General features: G+C 41.1%; 1 protein-coding gene across 1 annotated transcript; it reads left to right on the top strand.

Moving 5' to 3' along the window:
- Window positions 1–4690: 4690 nt before the first annotated feature.
- LOC137277298 (uncharacterized) lies at window positions 4691–16183 on the top strand. Its single transcript, XM_067808958.1, has 3 exons — window positions 4691–6743; window positions 13850–13909; window positions 16164–16183. The coding sequence occupies exons 1-3, from the start codon at window positions 4691–4693 to the stop codon at window positions 16181–16183; spliced, it is 2133 nt and encodes a 710-aa protein (XP_067665059.1).
- The last annotated feature ends 7772 nt before the right edge of the window (window positions 16184–23955 follow it).

The following is a 23955-nucleotide window of genomic DNA, read 5'->3' on the forward strand; positions in this document are numbered from 1 at the left end:
TTTGGTTTGAATCTTGGGTGGGGAGTATTTCTTCTAAATCGAGTCCAAAGTTGATGGGGATGGGGTCAGTGTTGTGAGGGGAGGTAAGTTTGGGGAAATGTTTGTTTGGGGTTGAAAATAGTGATTCCATGTTTGAGTATGTGTGGTGGGGTGGGGTGTAGTGGGGTGACATATGATGGAGATAATATGATAAAAAACATACAGTGGAAGGTTTGAATACAATGGAGGATTTGGATAGGAGATGTATTTACAAACGAGGCGGGTGGGGTGATTTTGGTGGTATTTACAAACTGATATTTACAACTGAAAGGTAACTTGCCGAGAGCGAGGGATGGTAGCCCTGAAAACCGGGGGCTGGCCGCTCGGGTGCCTTATTAAAGTCCAATAGTCTATAGTTGGAGGTAGATTTGAGATCGGTTGAAAATGGCACCGATGGGTCGGAGGTATGAGCAGATTGCAGCTCCCTTTTAGGCTCCAAGCTGAGAGAGTCTCAATCAATGTGTGACGAGAGCGAGGGGCGGGAGCCCTGATGACCAGGGGCTGGCCGCTCTGGTGGCTTATTAAAGTCCAATAGTCTATAAATGCAGGTACATTTGAGATCGGTTGAAAATGGCGCCGATGGGCCGGACGTATGGCCAGATTGCAACTCCAAGCTGAGAGTGTCTCTGAGTGATGCATGAAATGAAGGACACACACATATATATATTATAACAATGAGATAACATAATATACAAAGAAAACACAATTGACAAAGGGAGCAACATAATGCCATGATTGATGAAGCGGCCAGCTGAAGAAGCCAGTTAGTACACAAAGAAGAGTGAATGGAAGCCAGACATGTACAAGTAAAGGAGTTACATTGAGGCATGAGATGTTTATACAATAGACTGGGCTTGGTAGAGGAGTGCATAATAAGCAGATGGAATGAAATATCCTCGATCACGGTTGATGGTGGGCTTGTGGCGTTTGATGTGAATGGCTTCGGTGATCTTGCGTTTGGTGAAGTTCGTTTGGTTGTTGGCTAGGATTGTGATGTCAGACTACTCTAATTGATGAGTAGGGATTTCTTTGATGTGGTCCGAGATGGCTGATTTGCTGTCCGAATGGTGCGATGTTTTTTTACTAGGGTTGTGATGGATCGTGATGTTTCGCCAAAGTAGTTTTGTCCACAATCACAGTTTATTTTATAAATAACACATTTGGCGTTGTAGTTGTTGACAGTGGGTTGTTTTCTTCCGTTAGCATGGAGGCTGGGGGACGCCGAGAAGGTCGTGTCAATGTTAGCTTGTTGTCTCAGGAGCCGGCTTATTCTGGTGCGATATTTTTCCAAAAATGGAAATCTTGACAGGGGCTGATTCATTCGATGGATGACATTTTTGGATGGTTTTAATAATTCCCGTCTTGGTAGAAACATGCATGCTATTGGACGGCAATTAGGGCTGTGTTTAAATGAAATAAATAAATGGTGTCTTGAAAACGACTTCTAATGTTCTTGGTGCAAAACTAATTGCATGCATATTTGTAGAAAATATAAGCCGCATAAGGACCCTGAACTATCTTTAAATGGCACTCGCATCCTAGTTGTAAAGGCGTCCAAATTCTTGGGTCTAATTTTCGATTCCCATTTAACATTCCTGACACATATTAAATCCCTTAAAGCTAAATGCCATAAAGAGCCTTGATTTGATAAATGTTGCCTCCAATTCAAAGAGGGGTGGGGATCATTCTACCCTCCTTAAACTTACATAGATAATTGGTGCGATCTAAAGTTCATTATGACTTCATTCATCCTACATATCGGAGAATGCAAAAGCAACCTAAACCTAATTGATTCTGTCCACCACTAAGGCCTAAGACTTTAAAACGTCTCCTGTTGACAGTCTCTATGTTGATGTTAAGGCAGGCACTCACCAAATTTGTGACACCACTTCTTATTTCTTATTCTGACTATAAAGCTTGCATTAGAACTTATATCTGTGATCTGATTCAGAAGAAGTGGGACATTCAAGTGGGTAGCAAAGCATTACATGAAATAAAACCCTACATAGGTTACACTTACTTGGGCTGTCAGCCCAAATTTAAAATCGTCATGCGACGATATCGTATTGGCCATACTAGATACACTTACGAATATCTATTGATAGTTGAAGATCCTCCGTTTTGTATCCCTTGTGATGAAAGAATCACGGTCAAGCATGTCCTGCTTGACTGCGTTGAATATTCCATTACAAGGGATAAATATTTTAAATCACGAACAGTGAAGGATGTTTTTAATAATAACATGCCCACTGACTTGGTTGACAGATGCCACCGCCTCCCAGTTGCGCAGATCGATGCTCATGCTGTTATCACTGGATTGTCTGGTCCGGACTCGATTATTTACAGACCGCCGCCCTATACCTGGAATAGTGCTGAGTGTGGCGTAAAACTACACTCACTTACAATTTAAAGAAACGGGCTATACATTGCCAAAAATTAAAGGTAGATCACCTTAGTGGGAGTCATGGGGACTTTCATGGCTTTGCTACCTGCTACTCATTCGTTAACAGTCATAAATGATCATGAACTAACGTTTGATGTAATGAGAAAACCACAGGACATCACTGATCGGTTAAACATTGCTATACTACTATTCTTGATAGTTTTAATGTTAGCTTAATCTTTCCTGTCTCTCGTGACTATTGAGTTCTGCTCTTACCATCTAATAAAACAATGACACAATCAGGCAAAACACCATTCTGTCTTCATTACTTTCCATAAACTCCCGCCCACAAGCAATCATGAGAATAATCGCAAATCTTAATGACGAATCTGTTGCATTTTTCTTTATAACAAAAAGTACATGGCGTCATACTTTTCATAATACCAAATGAATATTAGCCCATAACTTTCAAAAATGGCACATTACACATTCCCAAAAAATTCGAAGAACTGATCCCCGATACTATCATGATCTAAGCCCATATATTGTTTCATAGAAAACATACTAAACTGTATTGAGAGGTGTCGTTACTTTCTTGAAATGAGTAATGCAAGTTTCAATTCTTTTCATCTGTGAACACTCTAGTAAGAGGCTATAAACAGGTATGCATACTCATCCATTAAATGTGAAGTTGGCAACGTGAATGCTGGTGTTTCTTACCTAAGGTAAGCAATACATTACTTACCTTTGAAAATACTCTTCTGTTCTACAGAAACCAAAAATATTTAGAACTCTATTTCAATATGCACAAATGGGTTATATGGACAACAAAATAGCGAGTTATCTTGCACGTATTTTCTTAACCTGTTGTATGCGGTTGAGCATATTCGAATACACAATGTATTTTGTTTAACCATGTCCAAATTGTTTATGTTGTCCACATAAAGTTTGCCTACATTCTCATGCCAGAAGGCAGTGGCTCATGGGTCAATCTGCTGATGTTGGGCCGCAGCAGACATTTAATTTGGTAAACAAACTAAGTCATTCGTTCCGCACACCCCTGTATCCTTAGTGACCCGTGAAGGTCCCGGGGTAGAATAGGCCTTCAGCAACCCATGCTTGCCTTAAAAGGTGACTATGCTTGTCGTAAGAGGCGACTAACGGGATCGGGTGGTCAGACTAGCTGACTTGGTTGACACATGTCATCGGTTCCCCATTGCGCAGATCGATGCTCATGTTGTTGATCACTGGATTGTCTGGTCCAGACTCGATTATTTACAGACCGTCGCCATATAGCTGGAATATTGCTAAGTGCGACGTAAAACTAAACTCACTCACTCACTCACTGTATCCTTAGTGTATTGCATCTCGGATGTCTGACATTATGTACCTTGTCCTGACACCGGGTGGAGAGTGGTGTGGGGGGATGCCGAACTGGTCATCATGTCACAACACCACCCTGGTTCCACGTCACAGGAACATGATAGCTCAAACCGACCATTTAACAAAACACATAATCCTGGTCTTGGTCCAAGCAGCACTCAACAATACTGTAACACCCCGTCATATCCCATGGTGTTATTGTGAATGTGTCATTAGATGTTACGTTCGGGATCTCGTGCTAAAGAAAAGGACACCTTAGCAGTATTGGTTATAACTACTTGGTAGTCCAGATTTGAGCAGACCATTCTACGACAATGCGGTGTCGTCCATTCACAAGATATACCCGAGAATGCTTATTTATAGGTTAAGATCCTCCATTTTATACTCCTTGTGATGAATAAATCAGGGTCAAGCACGATAAATAGTTCAGTTTGAAAACGACCAATAATCCCTTTATTAATTTAAATTCTCATTAAATAATTGATTTTGAAAAACTAAGATATATAATATATATATATTACCTTGTAAATGGATACTATTATTATACGATTGTGCCAACTAACTTTATGCCTCACATGTTCTACGTTTCTTTTTAGGAGGTCTCGGTGATCATATGTAGTCACAGGGAAACAAGTATCAAGCTATACTCTACTGTGTTGTGAAACATACTGGAAGCCAGTTCCGCAGAAAACGTCTTGTCAGTGATATAGAAACTCTACCGTCGTAACCATCAGCATGTTCCAATGGCATATGATGGGTGTTCTGGTTTGGTGCACAAGTGCAGTCGTTGGGGGTGGTATCATACAAGAGACCAGAGGAGCATCACATTTGGAATCCCTTGCTTCATGCAATATATCCCACAACTGTAATATAATAGAAAGTGATATGGCATGCCACCTCACCAAAAGCTCTCACGGACAACTGACCCACTACCGACTGAACGTCCATGGAGAAATTCTATTCCAGCTGATGAAAGGTATAAAAGGTGGGACTGAACAAAAGGCGATTGAGAAAAATGGCGTAGAAGGTGGGACAAAAGATATAAAAAGTGGGAGGAAACAAAGGGCAATTCAAGCAAGAGATATAGAACTTGAGACTGAACAAAATGCTGTTGGTGCCAAAGGTACAGAAGGTGGGACTAAACAAAAGGCGGTTCCGAAAAAAGGCACAGAAAGGGGAACTAAACAAAAAGCGATTGGGACAAAAGGTACAGAAGATGGGTCTCAACAAAAAGAAATCCAGACAAAAGATGGAGAAGGTGGAACTGAACAAAAGAAAACTGAAAGAAAAGGCACAGGAAGTGCAATTGAAGAAAAGGTGATTGAGACAAAAGGTACAGGAAGAGGGACTGAACAGATGGCGAATGAGACAAAATGGGCAGAAGGTGGGAATGCCGAAAAGGCATCTAGGACAAAAGATCCAGAAGGTGGGGCTAAACAAAAGGCGATTGAGACAAAAGGTGCGGCAGGTGGAACTGACCAAAAGGCAATTCAAACAAAATATACAGAAAGTGGGACTGAACAAAAGGCAATCGGGACAAAGGATGGTGTAGATGGTTCTAAACATAAAGCGACTGAGACAAAAGGTACAAGAAGTGGAACTGTACAAAAGGCGAGTGAGTTTAAAGGTACAGAAGATGGGACTAAACAAAAGGTGATTGAGACAAAAGGTGCAGGAGGAGGGACTGAACAAAAGGTGATTGAGACAAGAGGTGCAGGAGGAGGGACTGAACAAAAGGTGATTGAGACAAGAGGTGCAGGAGGAGGGACTGAACAAAAGGTGATTGAGACAATAAGGGAAGAAGGTGGCAGAGCCCAAAAGGCAATTGAGACAACAGATCCAGAAGGTGGGGATAAACAGAAGGCGATTGAGACAAAAGATGCGGCAGGTGGAACTGACCAAAAGGCAATTCAGACAAAATATACAGAAAGTGGGACTGAACAAAAGGCAATCGAGACAAAGGATGGTGTAGATGGTTCTAAACATAAAGCGACTGAGACAAAAGGTACAAGAAGTGGAACTGAACAAAAGGCGAGTGAGTTTAAAGGTACAGAAGATGGGACTAAACAAAAGGTGATTGAGACAAGAGGTGCAGGAGGAGGGACTGAACAAAAGGTGATTGAGACAATAAGGGAAGAAGGTGGCAGAACCCAAAAGGCAATTGAGACAACAGATCCAGAAGGTGGGGCTAAACAAAAGGCGATTGAGACAAAAGGTGCGGCAGGTGGAACTGACCAAAAGGCAATTCAGACAAAATATACAGAAAGTGGGACTGAACAAAAGGTAATCGAGACAAAGGATGGTGTAGATGGTTCTAAACATAAAGCGACTGAGACAAAAGGTACAAGAAGTGGAACTGAACAAAAGGCGAGTGAGGTTAAAGGTACAGAAGATGGGACTAAACAAAAGGTGATTGAGACAAGAGGTGCAGGAGGAGGGACTGAACAAAAGGTGATTGAGACAAGAGGTGCAGGAGGAGGGACTGAACAAAAGGTGATTGAGACAAGAGGTGCAGGAGGAGGGACTGAGCAAAAGGTGATTGAGACAAGAGGTGCAGGAGGAGGGACTGAACAAAAGGTGATTGAGACAAGAGGTGCAGGAGGAGGGACTAAACAAAAGGTGATTGAGACAAGAGGTGCAGGAGGAGGGACTGAACAAAAGGTGATTGAGACAAGAGGTGCAGGAGGAGGGACTGAACAAAAGGTGATTGAGACAAGAGGTGCAGGAGGAGGGACTGAACAAAAGGTGATTGAGACAATAAGGGAAGAAGGTGGCAGAGCCCAAAAGGCAATTGAGACAACAGATCCAGAAGGTGGGGATAAACAGAAGGGGGTTGAGACAAAAGATGGAGAAGAAAGGACTAAATACAAGGCAATTGAGACAAAAGGTAGAGAAGATGGGACTGACCAAAAGGCAGTTAAGACAACAGCTGGAGACGGTGGGACTGACCAAAAAGCGAATGAGATAAAAGGTGCAGAAAGGAGAACTAAACATAACGCAATTGAGACTAAAGGTACAGGATATACCACTCAACAAATGGCGATAGATACAAAAGCTGGCACTGAACATAAAGCGATGGAGACAAATGGTGCAGGAGATGCAGAAAGGGAGACTGAACAAAAGATAATTAACACAAAAACATTTTGTCAAATGGCAGGTTATGGAAACATGTTCAGACACGAAACTCCTTATCTATTTGTGTATATGATAAAGGGTCAAGAAAGAAATGTATTCTTCTATGAAACACCCAACCTGAAAAACATGCGTAGAGTAAAGTTAGATTTTGAGGGGCCAGTTCAATATCTTTATCCCGACATGGGCCGATGCACATTCTTCTGGATGTATAGGACAACCAAGAAGGACATATACAGTTCAGTGCGTTTTGATGGCAAGGACAGGAAGAGGGTGTTTGTAGGGAAAGCTCACTGTGTATTCTATGATCACCTTCGACAGCTTCACTTCATTTGTACTCGCCAGGAAAAAAAACATGTTCTCATGGTTTTCAATGACACAATCTATATCAACGATATTTTCCAAACTCAAAGTCGTCCTGACTGCAAGTGTTCTTCAGCCCATGCCGTTTCTCAAACGTTGATTGTGTGCACTAAAGATCACCATAGAAAGAAAACGCATTTCAAATTGCATGCTCTGAATTACACACTTCTGTACAAAACAGTGCCTAAAAGGGTGTTAAGAATTCGCACACAGTCTTTGTTCGCTGCTCTCATCTCTCCCAGTAGGCTAGCCGCTTGGAATTGGAGTAGACAGACTGCCCATATAGTTGATCTGGTAAGCGAAAAAAAAAGCAACATTGTCAAGTGTCCTTTTAAATCACGCAGAAAATCTCGTGTGGGATATTGGAACAGCCAAGTTTATATTAAGTGTACTAATCGTAAAAACTCTTATTTCTATTTTGCCACGGTGGAAGGGGTGCGGACAATCCACATCAAAACAGGGCCGGGCGCGAGGATAATAAGTAGTTTAGCTTGAAAGATGCACCACTACGTATATTTGTTGTTTTACACAACACTCAGTAATATTCGTGCTGTATAATATCGGTCTGTAAATAATCGAGTCCTGTGGTCAACAGCATGAAATGTGGTCTACCCCGCTGTGATAGGATGACGGCCTGTTCAGCCTAGTCAATAATCGAATGTAGACAAACAAGTACAGTGATTGATATAATGAACATCGATTAATGACGTCTTGGCTGGATGACACATAATAAACTCAGTCACAGATAATAACCAACCGATTAAAGGAGTAGTCACATATGTCAGTGCCTGCTGGTCAACAGTTGTAATCAGTCTAGCTATTCTCGAAACGTTCGTAGGCCAACGGACTTCTTAAGCCCGTTCTTAACTCATTGGCTATGATCAAAGAATTCTTAAGCGTACGAACGCATCGAAAACAAGGGCCCAGAACCTCCGTGGATTTCCCTGCGACTTGGACAACGGATATATTCTAATTTGGGATCACATCTGGAAACTATTATGTGCAATCCCCACAAGGAAAACAAACATCCACAGATGTTACCAAGGGTGTTGTAAAAATATGGTCAAACACCCAGTATATCCTGCACAGAGGGGTCATATGTATTAAAATGTGTACTACTTGCATGGGGATTCCATTCCAGATTTTGCCATCGGAACAAATGCTGTTTTAAAAGGATACAAAACTGAATGGCTGCTCAGCTTTGGTGTGTTTGTGCTCACTAATCATTATTAAAATGGAGCACCTTTCATCACTGTCCGCAATGTTTTTTGTCTGTTTAGTTATTGCTGTTCAGGTTTGGTTCCTCTGTACCCACAGTACTACTCATCATGAAAATGAGGTATCTTTCATCACTATCCGCAATGTTGTTGTTTTTAGCTGAGACAATCTGCACATAAAATATGTTAAATAACTTTTGTAGAACCTGATTTCTGTTTTTCATTCAAGCATCGTTTGAAAACCGTCAAGAACTTTTATCGTTTGAAATGAACACGGTGGGTATTTTTTTAAAAATCAACTGCCAAGTCCCAAAACACCCCACAACGTATGCACTTAAAGTATTCATTTCGATACAACATTATAAAACTTTATGAAAACATTCTCCAAACCACTTCAAGCGTATGGTCTAAAACATCAAGTTGATACTCGGATCAAATACATGGAAGTTTCTGGTTTCATTACTAGCCACCATCTCATCTCATTACTTTGAACTTATGTACCTGCATTTCTTGGATGCGTCGCTAAAAGATCAAAGGCACCGACAGTACCAGGCGATAAAGTACATTTTATTGTATTACGTCACACTGTATCAACGTCACTTGACCCTTCTTGTTTGCCCCCTCGTAAGGAGACGTTCCCTTGGTAACGGACGTTAGTTTGACATGCCAGTTGTTATTGGCACTAGAGGTTATTCAGTAGCACCCCGTTTCCTGTTCTACAGACACGTTAATGAAAGAGCCAGCCACCCTCAGCAAGGATTGTTAATTTAGGTCACCGACGCTGTCGCGTTTCTGTTCGTTTTCTGCTTAGGTGAATTCCCGTGTGCAATAAATTTGACATATCAGAAAAGAAACACAAAGCACTCTAAAATATATTTAGTTTAAGTGTGATAAAGTACCTTTTGCCCTGAATCATGCGTCCTCGTGTATTGTCTATATAGTGATGGCAAACGTGTACTGTATTACACCATACATGGTGGTATAGCGAACTGTATTTCTTGATTATCGTTTGATGCACTTGCATTGTAGACGAGGAATTATCAGCATGCAAACCTTGACATACGATTGCAGTCGAGTTAAGTTTCTGTAGCTGCCTGTATACACGGAACATAATCTTGTCTACTGATGACGTCGTCCACTGTCATTAATGTAGTGCCTGTGAAATAAAATGTTCCTGATTATGCCAACAGTTATGGTATTTATCTCAACATCATAAAAATCTGTAACTCCTACTGAGCCAAGTCACCGCACCAGACAACCTTATCTCCATCATACACAGAATATAGAAACCACGTTTCACAAAGCTGACGAACACTTTGTCACGGTTAAAACTTTGCCATCAAATTATAACACAGACAAGTCTAAAATATTTCAGTATTACGTACTGAGCAAACAAAGGCAATATACAAAGATTTACAATAGACGTTTCTAGTAAACACTAACTGAGTCAAATCTAAGGTAACGGGGCACAGATATAATATCAGCTCACCAACGTCTTGGTTTGAGAGTGAGAAACAGTTATTCTAAATGTTACACGGCAAGAGATCAGTGCTGGATGTTGGTCGATCAGACGAAGAGGTAGACATGTGTAGATGATGACAACTCAGTAAATCCGTGTGTGTCCTTTAACAGAACAACCAGCCTTATACAGTCACTTATTCTTGAATATTCGAGCACTTTGCGACAACATCGCCACCAATTTAGAATTTTCTCGCATACCCACAAAAGTAAACAGAACTGACCAAGGGAGACAAGACCAAAGCACTACCTTAAAGGCCTGCCATTTAAATACTAACAGCACTGAACATTCATGAGACGAAATGTGACCCATAACAATTATCACTCAAAACTAAACAATGCGACCCAGTAATATTTATCACTTAATCAATTGTGCAATTAACAGAAAAATCACTCTCATGACAACTTGAGATCTCGTAACTTTTCCTGCAGCATCCCTACTTTCTGTGTTACAGTGTAGGTGGTACGAATGCTACGAGAAAAGCTTCGAGATCTCAGGTTTACGAGAACTTTGTGAGTGAGTGAGTTTAGTTTTACGCCGCACTCAGCAATATTCCAGCTACATGGCGGCGGTCTGTAAATAATGGTGTCCAGCGATCAACAACATGAGCATCGATCTGTGCAACTGGGAACCGATGACATGTGTCAACCAAGTCAGTGAGCCTGACCACCCAATCGCGTTAGTCGCCTCTTGCGACAAGCATAGTCGCCTTTTATGGCAAGCTGGGTTGCTGAAGGCCTATTCTACCCCTGGACCTTCACGGGCCCGACAGCTTTGTGAAATGGGGCCCTGGAAACATTACCTCGTTATTTCAGATACTTAAGGTTCATTCTGCATTTGGCATCAGATCACGTATAAAGGATCTAATGGTAGCTGTATAATCAGTGTATGGAATAAGTAGTGGTGTCACAGATTTGTTGAGTGCTGCCTTCGCAGCAAGATCGGCCATTGTCTTACTTTGACAACTTTTGATAGGAGTGCCACTTAGAAATAGTTCTGGGTCTTTATGGGGTCTGTATTTACGACAGAATTGTATGCAACTGGTTTTTGATTTAGAAAATTTGAAGCCGTCTTCAAGACACCATTTATCTATTTTGTTGCACCACAGCCGTAGTTGCTGTTCAATAGTATGCATATTATTCCCACGATAAGAAACATTAAAATCATCCACGAAAAATGATCCATCGCTTGAATCGCTTAAAACCTTTGATAACCTGTTAATCTTGAAGCCCAAATATCATCAAAAATTATATAAGAGCGTCTATAAACAGGATTCTGGTCAGTGCTTCAGGCGTGGATAATATATGTTATCAGCTTCTGTAGCAGTATCGTGAGCATGATCAAGAGCAGTATGGAGTTCATCAATAGAATAGGTATACCCTCATAAGCTATGGAATTCAGTTCATCCGAAAAACATTTAATAGCATCAGGAGCGTCAATAAACGCAGTGTTGCAAACAAAGCCCAAGTAGCTTTTTTAAAATTCCGACTTGATAATGGAGGTACAGGTTTTATTATAGTAGGAAAATGGTCACTTCCACTATCATGTACTGACCATTTGAATTCATTTTAGTAGTTCTGAATTTGAGAGTGACAGATCGAGAGCAGAATAGGACTCTGTACCAAGGTGCAAATATGTGCTGGGACCATCATTATAAATGCACAAATCATTGTCAGAACAAAGTCCTCCAACAATTTACCTTTAGCGTTTGTAGTTACACTACCCCAGAGTGGGTTGTACCGATTCAGATCTCCCATTATAATACGGCACCCGTGAACGGCCACCTCCTCGTGGTGGGTGCTGGGTAACGCTGAGAGTCGTTCACCCCCGTTGGGGACCCGGTGGGATGTTTGGTCCACCAACCTGTTTGCCGTGGGTTGCGGTCCTGTGTGGTTGCAATAGGGGCCTGTAACCGTGTTCCTGTTGCTCAATACACCACCCTGACTTCGCCTAGACGGGTGGTTGAATGGGTCTGGTTGGACCAATCGGCTGGTCATGCCGAGCCCTGAGCACTAAGTTTCATTGCTCTATCATATTTTGGCTTGATTCTGTTTGGATGCAATGTTGAAATGTTTTACTTTGAGTGTAATATATGAATTTTCAATTTTGTGAAAATTTGCCTAGATGCTGGTGGCAGAAGGCGATGGCTCATGGGCCAAACTGGTAGGCCTTACTACTATTGTATACCATCTCTATATCCCTGGTATCTGTCTGTTGAACATCCACAGGCAATAGGATATCGCCTTTATTGGCACTCGGTGGCGGGTGGTGAGTAGGAATGATGAAACTTAATCATACAACCATGACTTTTCCAAGCGCCATCAAAAAATCAAAACGTACACTGGAAGATGATTCAGAGAATGATGATATGATTCCTAGAACAAAATCAGTGGAGTATTGGCCCCGATTCTTGGTGATGGAAACACCCGATAAGACATCAGTCAGTTTAAATCCTTTTGCAGTTGCAAAGGGAATTTATGGAATCGCAGGTGATGTTAAAACTATCAAACGTCTGAGGTCTGGATCTATTCTCATTGAATGTGCCAGGCGACAGCAAGCCACGAACCTAGCGTCAGTCGAAGAACTTGTTGGTATATCTGTGTCAGTATCTCCCAACAGATACTTGAACACCAGCAAAGGCATCATAAGTGATCGTGATCGACTCTTTGATGACAGATGTCAAAATGGATATAGTTACAGACCCTTCTAGTTATAGGCCAATATCCCTTACCAGCTGTTTATGTAAGACCATGGAGAAAATGGTCAATAACCGACTGATATGGTACCTTGAAACAAATAATCTTATAAAAAATATTCAGTGTGGTTTCAGAAAAAATAGAAGCACCATAGACCATTTGGTTAGATTGGAAACTTTTGTAAAGGATGCTATCACCAAAAAACAACATGCTGCATCCATATTTTTTGTTTAGAAAAAGCTTATGATACGACCTGGAAGTATGGAATTTTAAAAGATCTTCATGGAATGGGTTTGAGAGGCCGTTTGTGTCAATTAATATCTGCGTTTTTAGCAGATAGGCAAGTTCAGGTACGTGTTGGCTCCACCATGTCTGATATGTACGATCAAGACCAAGGTGTACCACACGGTAGTATATTATCGGTAACGTTATTCAGCACAAAAATAAACAGCTTATCTAAAGTTTTAATTGAATCCATCGATGGATCATTATTTGTAGATGATTTTAATGTGTCATGTTGAGGTAGAAATATGCACACGATTGAGAGACAATTACAGATGTGTCTAAATAAAATTAATGATTGGTCAGAACGAAACAGTTTTTAATTGCATCCATTTCTGTCTGAAATATAAGCCACACAGAGACCCAGAATTGCTTCTTGCAGGCTCTCCAATTGCAATTGTAAAGGAGGTTAGATTTCGGGGATTGATATTCGATCAACATCTTACTTTCTTACCTCATATTAAATCTCTGAGAGCTAAATGTCTGAAAGCACTTGATTTATTAAAGGTTGTTTCAAACTCTAAGTGGGGAGGGGACCAGAAGACCCTTCTCCACTTATACAGATCACTCGTCCGTTCTAAACTCGATTATGGTTCCATCATTTATGGTGGAGCCTGCAAATGTAATCTTAAACAAATAGATTCTGTTCATCACCAAGGTCTTAGATTCTGTCTTCGATCTTTCCGAACTTCTCCTGTTGAAAGTCTTTATGTAGAGGCTGATGAACCATCTCTAAAACAACGCCGTATAAAACTATCCTTACAATATATAACAAAACTATATTCTACCAAGTCTAACCCTGAATATAAATGTGTATTTAATCCTCCTTCTCTAGTTCCGCCTTTTGGAATACGAATTAAACCATTGATTGCTGCTGGCGGCATTGAGCTGGAAGGTATGTCTCCTTTCCGTCTTCTTTCTTCTCCTCCTTGGCAGTTGGTGAGGACACGAGTTGACCTAACACTAGCAACATTTAAAAGATCTGAAACTAATGACCTTCAATATAAACAAGAATTTAATCAGTTAAAAAGTAAATATGATGCATTACAATTACACTATATTTTCGGATTCTCTTTCTTGCTTTCCGGCGATTAAAGATTTGTCTTCTCAACATCCACTTTTTATTGAAATCATTGAATTATATAATGATCTTGCTACTGGCCAGTGCGACATCGTCTTTTGCTGGTTATCCACAATGGCCGATTTCGCTGCTAAGACAGCACTGAACAAATCATTTGTCATCCCATACTCTGATTATAAAGCTACAATAAGATCTTGTATCCGAGATCTGATGCAGATGAAGTGGGACACTCAAGTAGGTATCAATAAATTACATGCCATAAAACCCTATATTGGTTACACCTACTTGGCTGTCAGTCCAGATTTGAGGAGGTCATTATGCGACGATGTCGTATTGGTCATACGCGGTATACACATGAGTACTTGTTAAAAGGTGATGATCCTCCGTTTTGCATCCCTTGCATCCCCATTGAAAGAATTACAGTCAAGCATTTTTTCTTGACTGTGTTGAATATTCCATCACAAGGGATAACTATTTTAAATCACGAACTATGAAGGATCTTTTTAGTAATGTTAGTTATCATTTAATCATTGCGTTTTTGAAAGAATGACATGACTTGTAAATAGATAAACGTTTTATGATCGGAAGTTGAATAAGCAACTATGATTGTTATCCTCAGAGGTTGTTGAAGTACCGTAAAATTATTGTCCTCCTGAGAGGGTACGTAAGTCCCAAAACAGTTGAAGTGAGATTTAACCTTTCACTTTTTTTAGCTGTAGAATATGTGTCATTTTAATTTGTGGTTAATCTTGCATACAGTCGCCAGCAACTGAGGGGATGGGAGCATGCAGGTAGCAGAGGTAGTGTAAGTCCCCATGGTCTCTAGTATGGTGATTTACCCTCTGTTGTTGGCGCTCTATGGCCTTTATAATGTACTGTCGAAATATTGATACTATTATGCTTTTAGGGTTCCACGCTAGTGTTAATACTAACTGTGACAGTCTAGTGGTTTTACTGTCCTTCGTCGACAGTTTCTTCATAATATCCATATATATTTCTTTTTTATGTCACGTATGATCTCGTCACGATATCGCTGAGGTATTGCCTATGTGACGTTAAATATTAACTCACTCACTCATTCATTATAATACAGGGTTGCGGGAGTTGGTCATATAGAGCTCATGTAAAGTAATTCTCAGAGCATCACCCTGCATATTAGTAATAAGTGAAACAGGGCTATGGATAACGTTTTGTCTGACTAGAATGCTCCATTGACACTCCATCAAACGGAGGGGAAAACAATGATATGCATTAAAATGACGAAGGTCAAATGTATCTGTCTGTTTGAAATATGTCTCTCGGAGAAAGATCGCTGAAGTTGTAACATCTTTGACTAATAGCTGTAATTCATTTAAATTAGGCCTCAGTCTTCTGCACTTCCACTGTACTATATTATTGGAATAAACTATCTTTTGAGGGGATTTATTGGGGAGGACAGTAATTGTACAGTGCTTCAACCCCCTTTGAGGATACAGCCACCAACAGTTCAAGTTATTAATGCAAACTACCAATAATTAAAATACATCTATTTACAGAACATATTATTCAAAATTCAACCAAAAAATAAATTTCTTTCAAAAACCAATAATTAAATGCGAACTAACAGTTGTAAAAACATCCTTAATTGTTTTAACTGTAAAATACGTATCCCTTGTGATGGAGAATTCAACACAGTCAAGCAAAATCTGCTTGACCGTGACTCTCTCATCACAAGGGATACAAAATTGCAAACACAGCTAGTTAATGAAATTGGCCGATAATTTGACGGATCCGTATGATCACGTCCAGGTTTAGGTATTGGTACCAATATAGCATCACGCCATGAGGGAGGAAAGTTACCCGATGTCCAAATATCATCAAAAATAGTCAACAGATTTTGAAGACATGATTCTGTTAAATGCTTCAGTAGTTGATAATGTATGTTATCAGCTGCTGTAGCAGTATCGTGGGCTTGGTATTGTTGGAATTTAGGTACATAATTAGAAGAGGATGAGTGTTCAGCGAGGTGTTCATTCAGTTTATTTGCAATATCTGATTTATGTGTAAGTAATTGATCTCTATGTTTAAGATGATGGACACCAGATTTAATACCATACCTTGGACATAGGTGTCCGAGAATTTATTTTGGATACATAATTTTGCCAAGACTGACGTTTGCTCTGTTTAAAAGTACACCATGCTTTAGCATTTAAAAATTTAAATTTATTTAAATTGTGCACCATAGGATGGCGACGGAAATAATGTTCTGCTTTTTTCTTGCCTTTCTAGCTTGTTTGAAGTCATCAGTGGACCATGGTTTTCTTATGTGTGAAACTGCAGAGGAATATGGTATACATTCATCAGCTATGGATTTCAATTCATCAGAGAAGCATTAATAGCATCAGGAACGTCAATAAAACGTTCAGGTTTAACTTTGTCAGGACACAGCGTTTCATATAAAGCCCAGTTAGCCTTTTTGAAATTCCGCCTTGATGATGGAGGAACATCAGATGGAGTTTTTTTAGTATAGTAGGAAAACGGTCACTTCCATAGAGGTCATCGTGGACTGACCATTCAAATTCATTAAGTAGTTCTGAATTTTTGTGAGTGACAAGTCGAGAGCAGAATAGGTTCCTGTACCAGGTTGTAAATATGTGTTGGAACCGTCATTATAAATACGTAAATCATTGTCAGAACAAACGTCCTCCACTAATTTACCTTTAGCGTTTGTACTTACACTTCCCCAGAGTGGGTTGTGCCCATTCACATCTCCCATTATAATACAGGGTTTCGGGAGTTGGTCATACAGAGCTTGAAGATCGGTTTTGTGAAATGTCAATGACGGAGAGATATAGAGAGAGCATGATGTAAACGCAACGTGCAAAGTTAGTCGTACTGCAACGGCCTGCAGATTAGTATTTAGTGACATGGGGCTGTGGATAATGTTCTCTTTGACTAGAATGGAAGATCCTCCAGTGGCCTTATCACCTGGAGGTGAAATGCAATCATATGCTTTGTAATGACGAAGGTCAAAAGTATCTGTTTCTTTTTAAAAAGTCTCCTGCAAACAGATCGCAGAAGGTGCAAAGAATCTTGAACTAATAGCTGTAATTCATGTAATTTAGTCCTCAATCCTCTGCAGTTCCACTGTACAATATTACTGGAATAAAGTAACTTTTGGGTGGATTTATTGGGGATCTACCCTGCACTTTTTTGAAGGGCGACAAGCTATGTACCCTGGAATGGACGTTTTCAGATACGTCCATGTCTTCAAGAGATCCATTTTTGCTGAACAACTGAATTCTATTTTGTGACCCTTTTGGGGCTTTGCTACCTTGTTGCTTTGAAGCATCAGACTTAGGTTTGGGTTTAGTTTTAACAATTTGTTGAATGAGACTATGGAGTATGACTGTGAAGATGATTTATGATCAGAAGATTTTGATGTACTATGAAGTGATTCCTCAGTCTGGGATGGTATAGCAGGGTACAAAACGTGTGGGGAGTCGGAACAGACCCAAGTCCAGATAGTGTGGCATCCTAAAGAAGACAGATAGGTATTCGTTTGGAATGTTTCATAGTTTTTTCGGGTTGAAAAGCGCTTTACATAGAACACACCTTGATCTTCTATTTCTGATGCTATGTCAAGTTCGGACATATCAGCAAACAATCGATCCCGATCTCTGACGATAACTTTACTGGTGTTCAAGATTTTGTGAGCAGAGACCGTGACCGGAATGCCCACAAAAGATTCAATATTCATCAGATTGGTTGCTTGTTGTTTCTTGCCGCACTCAACTACCACCCGAACGTAAGCGTCCAATGTTCTGAACGTCCCCAGCAATACCTTGAATACCTTTAGACACTGCGAAAGGGTTAAGCTTTAATGGTGTCTTGTCCGGAGTCTCATTATCCGAGCTCCCCGCCCACCACAAAGTATCACAAGGACAATGCTAAAAACGAAGTGCTCCAACTTGCAGTCTCAAGGATACCGGGGTGATATACTCCAGTGGAAGAATTATGAATAATTAATCAACCAGATTGGCCCATGAACCATCGCCTTCTGGGCATAAGACTCTAGGCTTGGTTCAAAACAACATAATTCAAAATCAAACATGTTTTAGACAATAAAGCCAAAACCAAAATTACATAAATTCCAAATCACATTTGTGCAATGATAAATATATTTATAATTTATGCACATGGCTTGGCATGACCAGCCGATTTGGTTGAACCGGGCCCATTCAACCTCACGTCTAGGTGAAGTAAGGGTCGAAGGGGTGTGTTGAGCTAAGGGAACGCGGTTACAGACCCCCAGTGCCCTCAACCCCCAGACTCCCGTCCTCCACCGACACTGGGTCGCAATCCACGGGAAAAGGGTTGGTGGAACAAATGTCCCCCCAGGTAAACAACGGGGTTGTTAACGAGGATTTAGCGTTACCCAGCACCCACCACAAGGAGGTGACTCGCCACGGGTGCCCCCAAGTCAGAGAACCTGACCGTCCGATCCCGTTAGTTGCCTCTTACGACAAGCATAGTCGCCTTTTATGGCAAGCATGGGTTGCTGAAGGCCTATTCTACCCCGGGACCTTCACAGGTCATGTCTTCAAGAGACCAATATTTGTTGAACAACTGAATTCTGTTTTGTGACCCTTTGTTGTTTTGAAGCATCAGGCTTAGGCTTAGGTTTACTTTTACCAGTTAGTTGACTATCGGTTGTCGATTGAGATTGTGAGCGTGACTGAGAAGAATATTTATGATCAGAAAAAGACTTTGATGTACTAGGAAGTGATTCCTCAGTCTGAGATGATATAGCGTTTAGAGCTAGACTCAGATGATGTTTTTGCTACTGTAGCATAACTTTTTGGAAGATCACTTTTTTTCGCCCCAGAAAAAGAGATATGTTGAGTAAATTGTATTGTGTTTATCTCCATTTGCTCTTTCCAAATAAGACACTGTTTAGAAAATGATTAATGGTCGCCTGAGAAGTTGCTGCATTTATCAAAATCACTAGTGCAATCTTCTGTTGTGTCTGTTTTCTCACCACAGTGAGCACACACAACAGACAATGTGCAAGCAGTTACACCGTGTCCATATTATTTCATTTACAACACCTGAGCGGGTTGGGGATGTAGGTGTCAACTTGAATGTTACAGTAGTCTGCCTTCACTGATTCGGGAGCATATTGAGATAAACAGATGCGCATTCGTTTTGATGGTTTCATTGTTTTTCCGAGTTAAAAGCGTAAAGCACACCTTGATCCTTCATTTCTGATACTATATCTAGGTCCGACATGTCATCAAACAGTCGATCACGATCTCTAACGATACCTTTACTTGTGTTCAATGTTTTGTGAGCAGAGCCCGTGACCGGAATGCCCACGAAAGATTTAATGTTCATCAGGTTGGTTGATTGTTGTTGTTTTTTTCCCGCATTCAACCAGCAGCGCACCCGAACGCAAGCGTCTAATGTTTTTAACATCCGAGCAATACCTTGAATACTCTTGGATACAACAAAGGGGTTCAGCTTTAACGGTGTCTTTGCAGGAATCTCAATCACAAGGAAACGCGGCCAATACTCAATCGATGCATACGGTCAGTATCAACAGGGTCAATTTCAAATGAACGTTTTGGAGTTTTTGGGTGGAATTTCATAAGCCATGGTTAGTGTAATATGGTTTATCATCCGAGGTCCCCATCTACCACGGAGTATCACAAGGACAGTGCTAAAAAAAAGTGGGTCTCCAACTTGCAGCACCACCAAGGATACCCGGATAAAATACTCCAGCAGAAGAATTCTAAATAATTAATCTACCCGATTGTCCCATGAGCCACCGCCCTGTGGCATACGACTCTAGAGAAAGTGCAAAACATCATATATCAAAATCATAAACATCTTATGAGAAAAACTGTGCCAAGACCAAACGTTAACATTTTCAAATCAAATTTGTGCAATGACAAGTAAATAAAGTCCATACACAGGAGTGGGCGTGACCAGCCGATTGATAGAATCGGGCCGATTCAACCTCCCGCCCAAGTGAAGTCAGGGACAGAGTGGTTTCCTGGGCAATAGGAACCAGGCCCCGGTTCCAGACCCTCAAACACCAGGATCCACGGCAACCCATGGCAAACAGGTTGGTGGACCAAATATCCCCCCGGGTCCACAACGGGGATGAACAGCTCTACGCGTTACCCAGCACCCACCACGAGGAGGTGGCAGTTCACGGGTGCCTAACAGTTTTTTAGAAAGGGCATAGTAAAAATCCAAGTAATTATCATCTGATCAGCTGTTTTGGGAAGCTTTTAACTAGAATTCTTAACGGAAGGCTGTTGGATTGGTCTGCAGATAATATTATTCCAGATGCTCAGTTTGGTTTTGTCCCCATCTTAGTACTGTATGCTTTGTTCTCGCTTCAGTCATTAACTGGTAACAACTTTAAGCGTGCATTTGACTGGGTAGACAGGTGAAACTTATAGTATAAGTTGTTAAAATTGGGTGCAAATGGAAAATTGATGTCAGTTTAAATACAAGTTGTATTTAAACGTTAGATCGTGTGTTAGCGTTGTCGAATTGTTCGGTTCACGGTGAACAAACCGTCACGAAGATATTGTGTCCGTGTCCATTGCAGATTATCTCCAAGTAGTCTGCTGCCTGTATTTCAGTCACTCTGTTATGAACTTCCGAAGTCCCGTATTATCACGTGTTGCCTTAACGGTCACAACCCCCTCTGGGATAGTAACAACACTAATACAAGAAGAAAAATTCTAGAAGATATAATTTCTAATAATGGCTTATGCATAGACAATTGTGGTTCAAGCACTTATCTACATCCTGCAACTAGCACTTACTCTTACTCTTCTCTGTATTTATCTCTTGCAGACTCTAAAATATTTAATCAATGTGACTGGTCTGTCCAAAATGACCATTGTGGAAGAGACCATTTTCCAGCTATCCTTTCAGAAATAACTCCATCTGATTCTCCACTGAATACAAGACGGAATTTTTTCGAAGGCTACCTGGGACGTAAATCAAACTATATGCAAATCAAAACTGCAATCTGAATGTTTCAGTGATAATACTGATCCGAACTGAACACTCCAGACGTCTGGGCAGGGATGCTGAAATCGGGAACTAGCCTTCACCGGTCCCTGGGCCCGGCTTTGCCTTGTTGTCTCGTAGGAAACATGACGGGAAATCTTTGTGGCTAAGGTAGCAGGTGGTATCACACCAAATGACTGTATTCCCCAAATTTACTAACGTTAGGATATATGTCATCCAGGTTCAAATAATGAGTGAATGGACCAGAGCTAAATGGTTGAGAATGCGCGTGTGTGCTGATGTGTGAGAGGGTGTGAGATGGGGTAAGCCTAGGATGGGGTGGTGTCGGTGTCGGTGTTTGCAGACTGATAAGCCTTTCTAATCAGTAGGTACTATCGTTTATACATTTTGTGATGAAAATTACGTTACAGTTTAAATAACCAGCATTAGGTATACATCATATACATGAGGGGGCACTGCTATCACCTTTGGGCAAATATTTGACACTGCAAGCCTGTCAGTTCAAATTCAAAGGAAGAAGCCATGAAGTATGTGTCTTCCAATATGATTAAGTCAGTGAAATACTAACATTTACCAAATACAACCTTTCTTCAATCAGTGACTTAAAGCCACCCGTAGCTAGACTTGCGTAGATAATATACTTCAGGTAAGGCATCATAGATATTTCACAAACATGGTACAGGGCCTTCTCCTCGGTAGCTTATTGTCTCACTGATTGCTAATTAAGCATTGGCAGATGTTCATGATGGTCCCGCCAGCCATGTTAACCCGAACCCTGGCGTGAGTTTGTTTTCCTGTAGATTTCATATAGCAAACGCTGAATCTCACAGCCCCGGAACCACAATGTTTTCCTTACTGCCTAACCGTTTCCGCAGTGCGCAAGCCATGAATGAAGCAAGTCTAAATGTCCTCAGGCTCGGGATCTCTCTGAGTGAGTGAGTGAGTTACTATTTAACATCACATCGGCAACATCCCATCCATATTGTGACGTGAACAACGATGATTATAAAGAATATGTATATAATATAAAACCCGTGGTCAGTGGACGGTAAAACCACGATTATCACAATTCGGAGTTAAAACTAGCATATGAATGTTAAACTAACAGCACAATTTGGACGATACATAACATAAAACTAGGCTATAAATCACCAACAACAGAAGGTAGATCAGTTTTGATCACGGTCTCCACTACGTTTCGGCAATCCTCCCAAGCGACTGCACCCAGGCATGCTCTGTTCGAGAAATGTTTCTTTCTGTCATGGCTCGATTGGTCATACAACGGTTGACTCAAACTGTGGATTCTGTCACCTTTTCGTATGAGGAATAAATTCATTCTGCGCATGGATGTATCGGTCACAAGGCTCATCCTGTGTACGACAACTCTCTTCCCCTCGTGTGTAAAGACGTTGATAGCCAAAGGGTTTTGTTTTTCCACTTGAGCGATCTGGGAGATGGGCTAGGCATGTCTATACCCGTAAAGTCGAGGCCAGATTCCTCAGTCGTGGGATAGCTGGAAAATCTGTCTGGACGATGAGTTTCTGGGTTCACGGCGACTATTACCGCAAACAATCATCACCTTTATTTTTAGGGTTAGAGTCGGATTGCGTGATGACTTGCCTCTGAAATAAGGTTTGATGTACTCAGTGCTGACATTCGACTGAGCCACACTTTGATGATGATCTGATATTTGACACTTTTTAAATAGTCAAACTCCTCGTCGGCATTCTTTAACATCTTTGACGTCAGGGGTTTAACATCTTTGACGTCGGTACTAGACTGAATGGTCATCTGCTTGCCTCTCTCCACGGCGTGCTTTGTTGGTGTGAATTTTATTTCGACTGGTTTGGTGTCTTCAGGCAAGGTTAACAATTCACCTTTCACATGTTCTTTAGGCAATGCTTTCAGTTCCCTCATAGTAGCCATGTTGTATACCTTATGCAAAGTCAAATCTCTAATAGGTTGTTTTCAATGTGCAGCAAAACATTAGCTATTTATTCTGAGTAGTCAGTTACGTTTGTTGAAATAAGTCTTATTGTAAGTAAGTTGGTTTGGGACTATGTTTGCCCCATGGGCTTTGCACAAACGATAACTGCCTTTGACCCCAATTGCAATTGACACGACCCCTTCTCAGACAGTGGGCATAAATGTAACAATATTCAGAGCTTTCAATAGGTTGTGAGCTTGCCCAAGAAGACCCACTTGCAATAATAAGTTCCCAAGGTACACATATTGTATAATATATGCAAAGGCAAATCTCAAAATGAATGTTTTATGAGAATTTTATTTTCAATAGGGCAACCCATCCTTCAGCAACCACAACGAACGGCTCGGCAGAAAAAGAACCATAGATTCTGTACGCAAAATCTTTCCATGATGGGCTAGTGGATACAAACCAGGGACAGTTCCAGTTTCATCTTTTGCAGTTTCTGGAGAAATATATCTGAGTAGGGTAGAAGTTTCTGTTTTCTTGGCAGTACTTTCTTCATCTTCTAAGGAGTTGTATTCCAAACTGGGAAACACGACAGCTAGTGAAAGGAAGATCCACTTTTGGGTCAATTCTAGCATTTGCTGCAACTTAGTGATATCCAGACACGTCTCTACTTGTTCCTCCTGGCACCCATAAAGAGCCACCTCCTCGTGATGGGTGCTGGGTATCGCGAAGGGCTCTTCTCCCGTGTGGACCCGGGACAGAATGTGTCCACAGCACCCCATTGCTGGTCGTAAGAAGCGACCGAATTGGGCAACCTGTTGGCCGTGGGTTGCGTCCCGTGTCGGTGGAGGAGGGGATCCTGGTGGTTGAGGACACTGGAACAAGGATTAGG

This window comes from Haliotis asinina, chromosome 1 (genome assembly GCF_037392515.1).
Source record: "Haliotis asinina isolate JCU_RB_2024 chromosome 1, JCU_Hal_asi_v2, whole genome shotgun sequence".
Classification (NCBI taxonomy): domain Eukaryota; kingdom Metazoa; phylum Mollusca; class Gastropoda; order Lepetellida; family Haliotidae; genus Haliotis; species Haliotis asinina.

Excerpts from the sequence above, each read along its gene's own strand:
- LOC137277298 (XM_067808958.1), top strand. The coding sequence starts at position 4,691 with ATGGCATGCCACCTCACCAAAAGCTCTCACGGACAACTGACCCACTAC. Across the intron at positions 6,744-13,849 it reads TAAGACAACAGCTGGAGACG|TTCCGCCTTTTGGAATACGA; the intron begins GTGGGACTGACC and ends CTCCTTCTCTAG. Across the intron at positions 13,910-16,163 it reads TGGCGGCATTGAGCTGGAAG|ATGATGGACACCAGATTTAA; the intron begins GTATGTCTCCTT and ends TCTATGTTTAAG.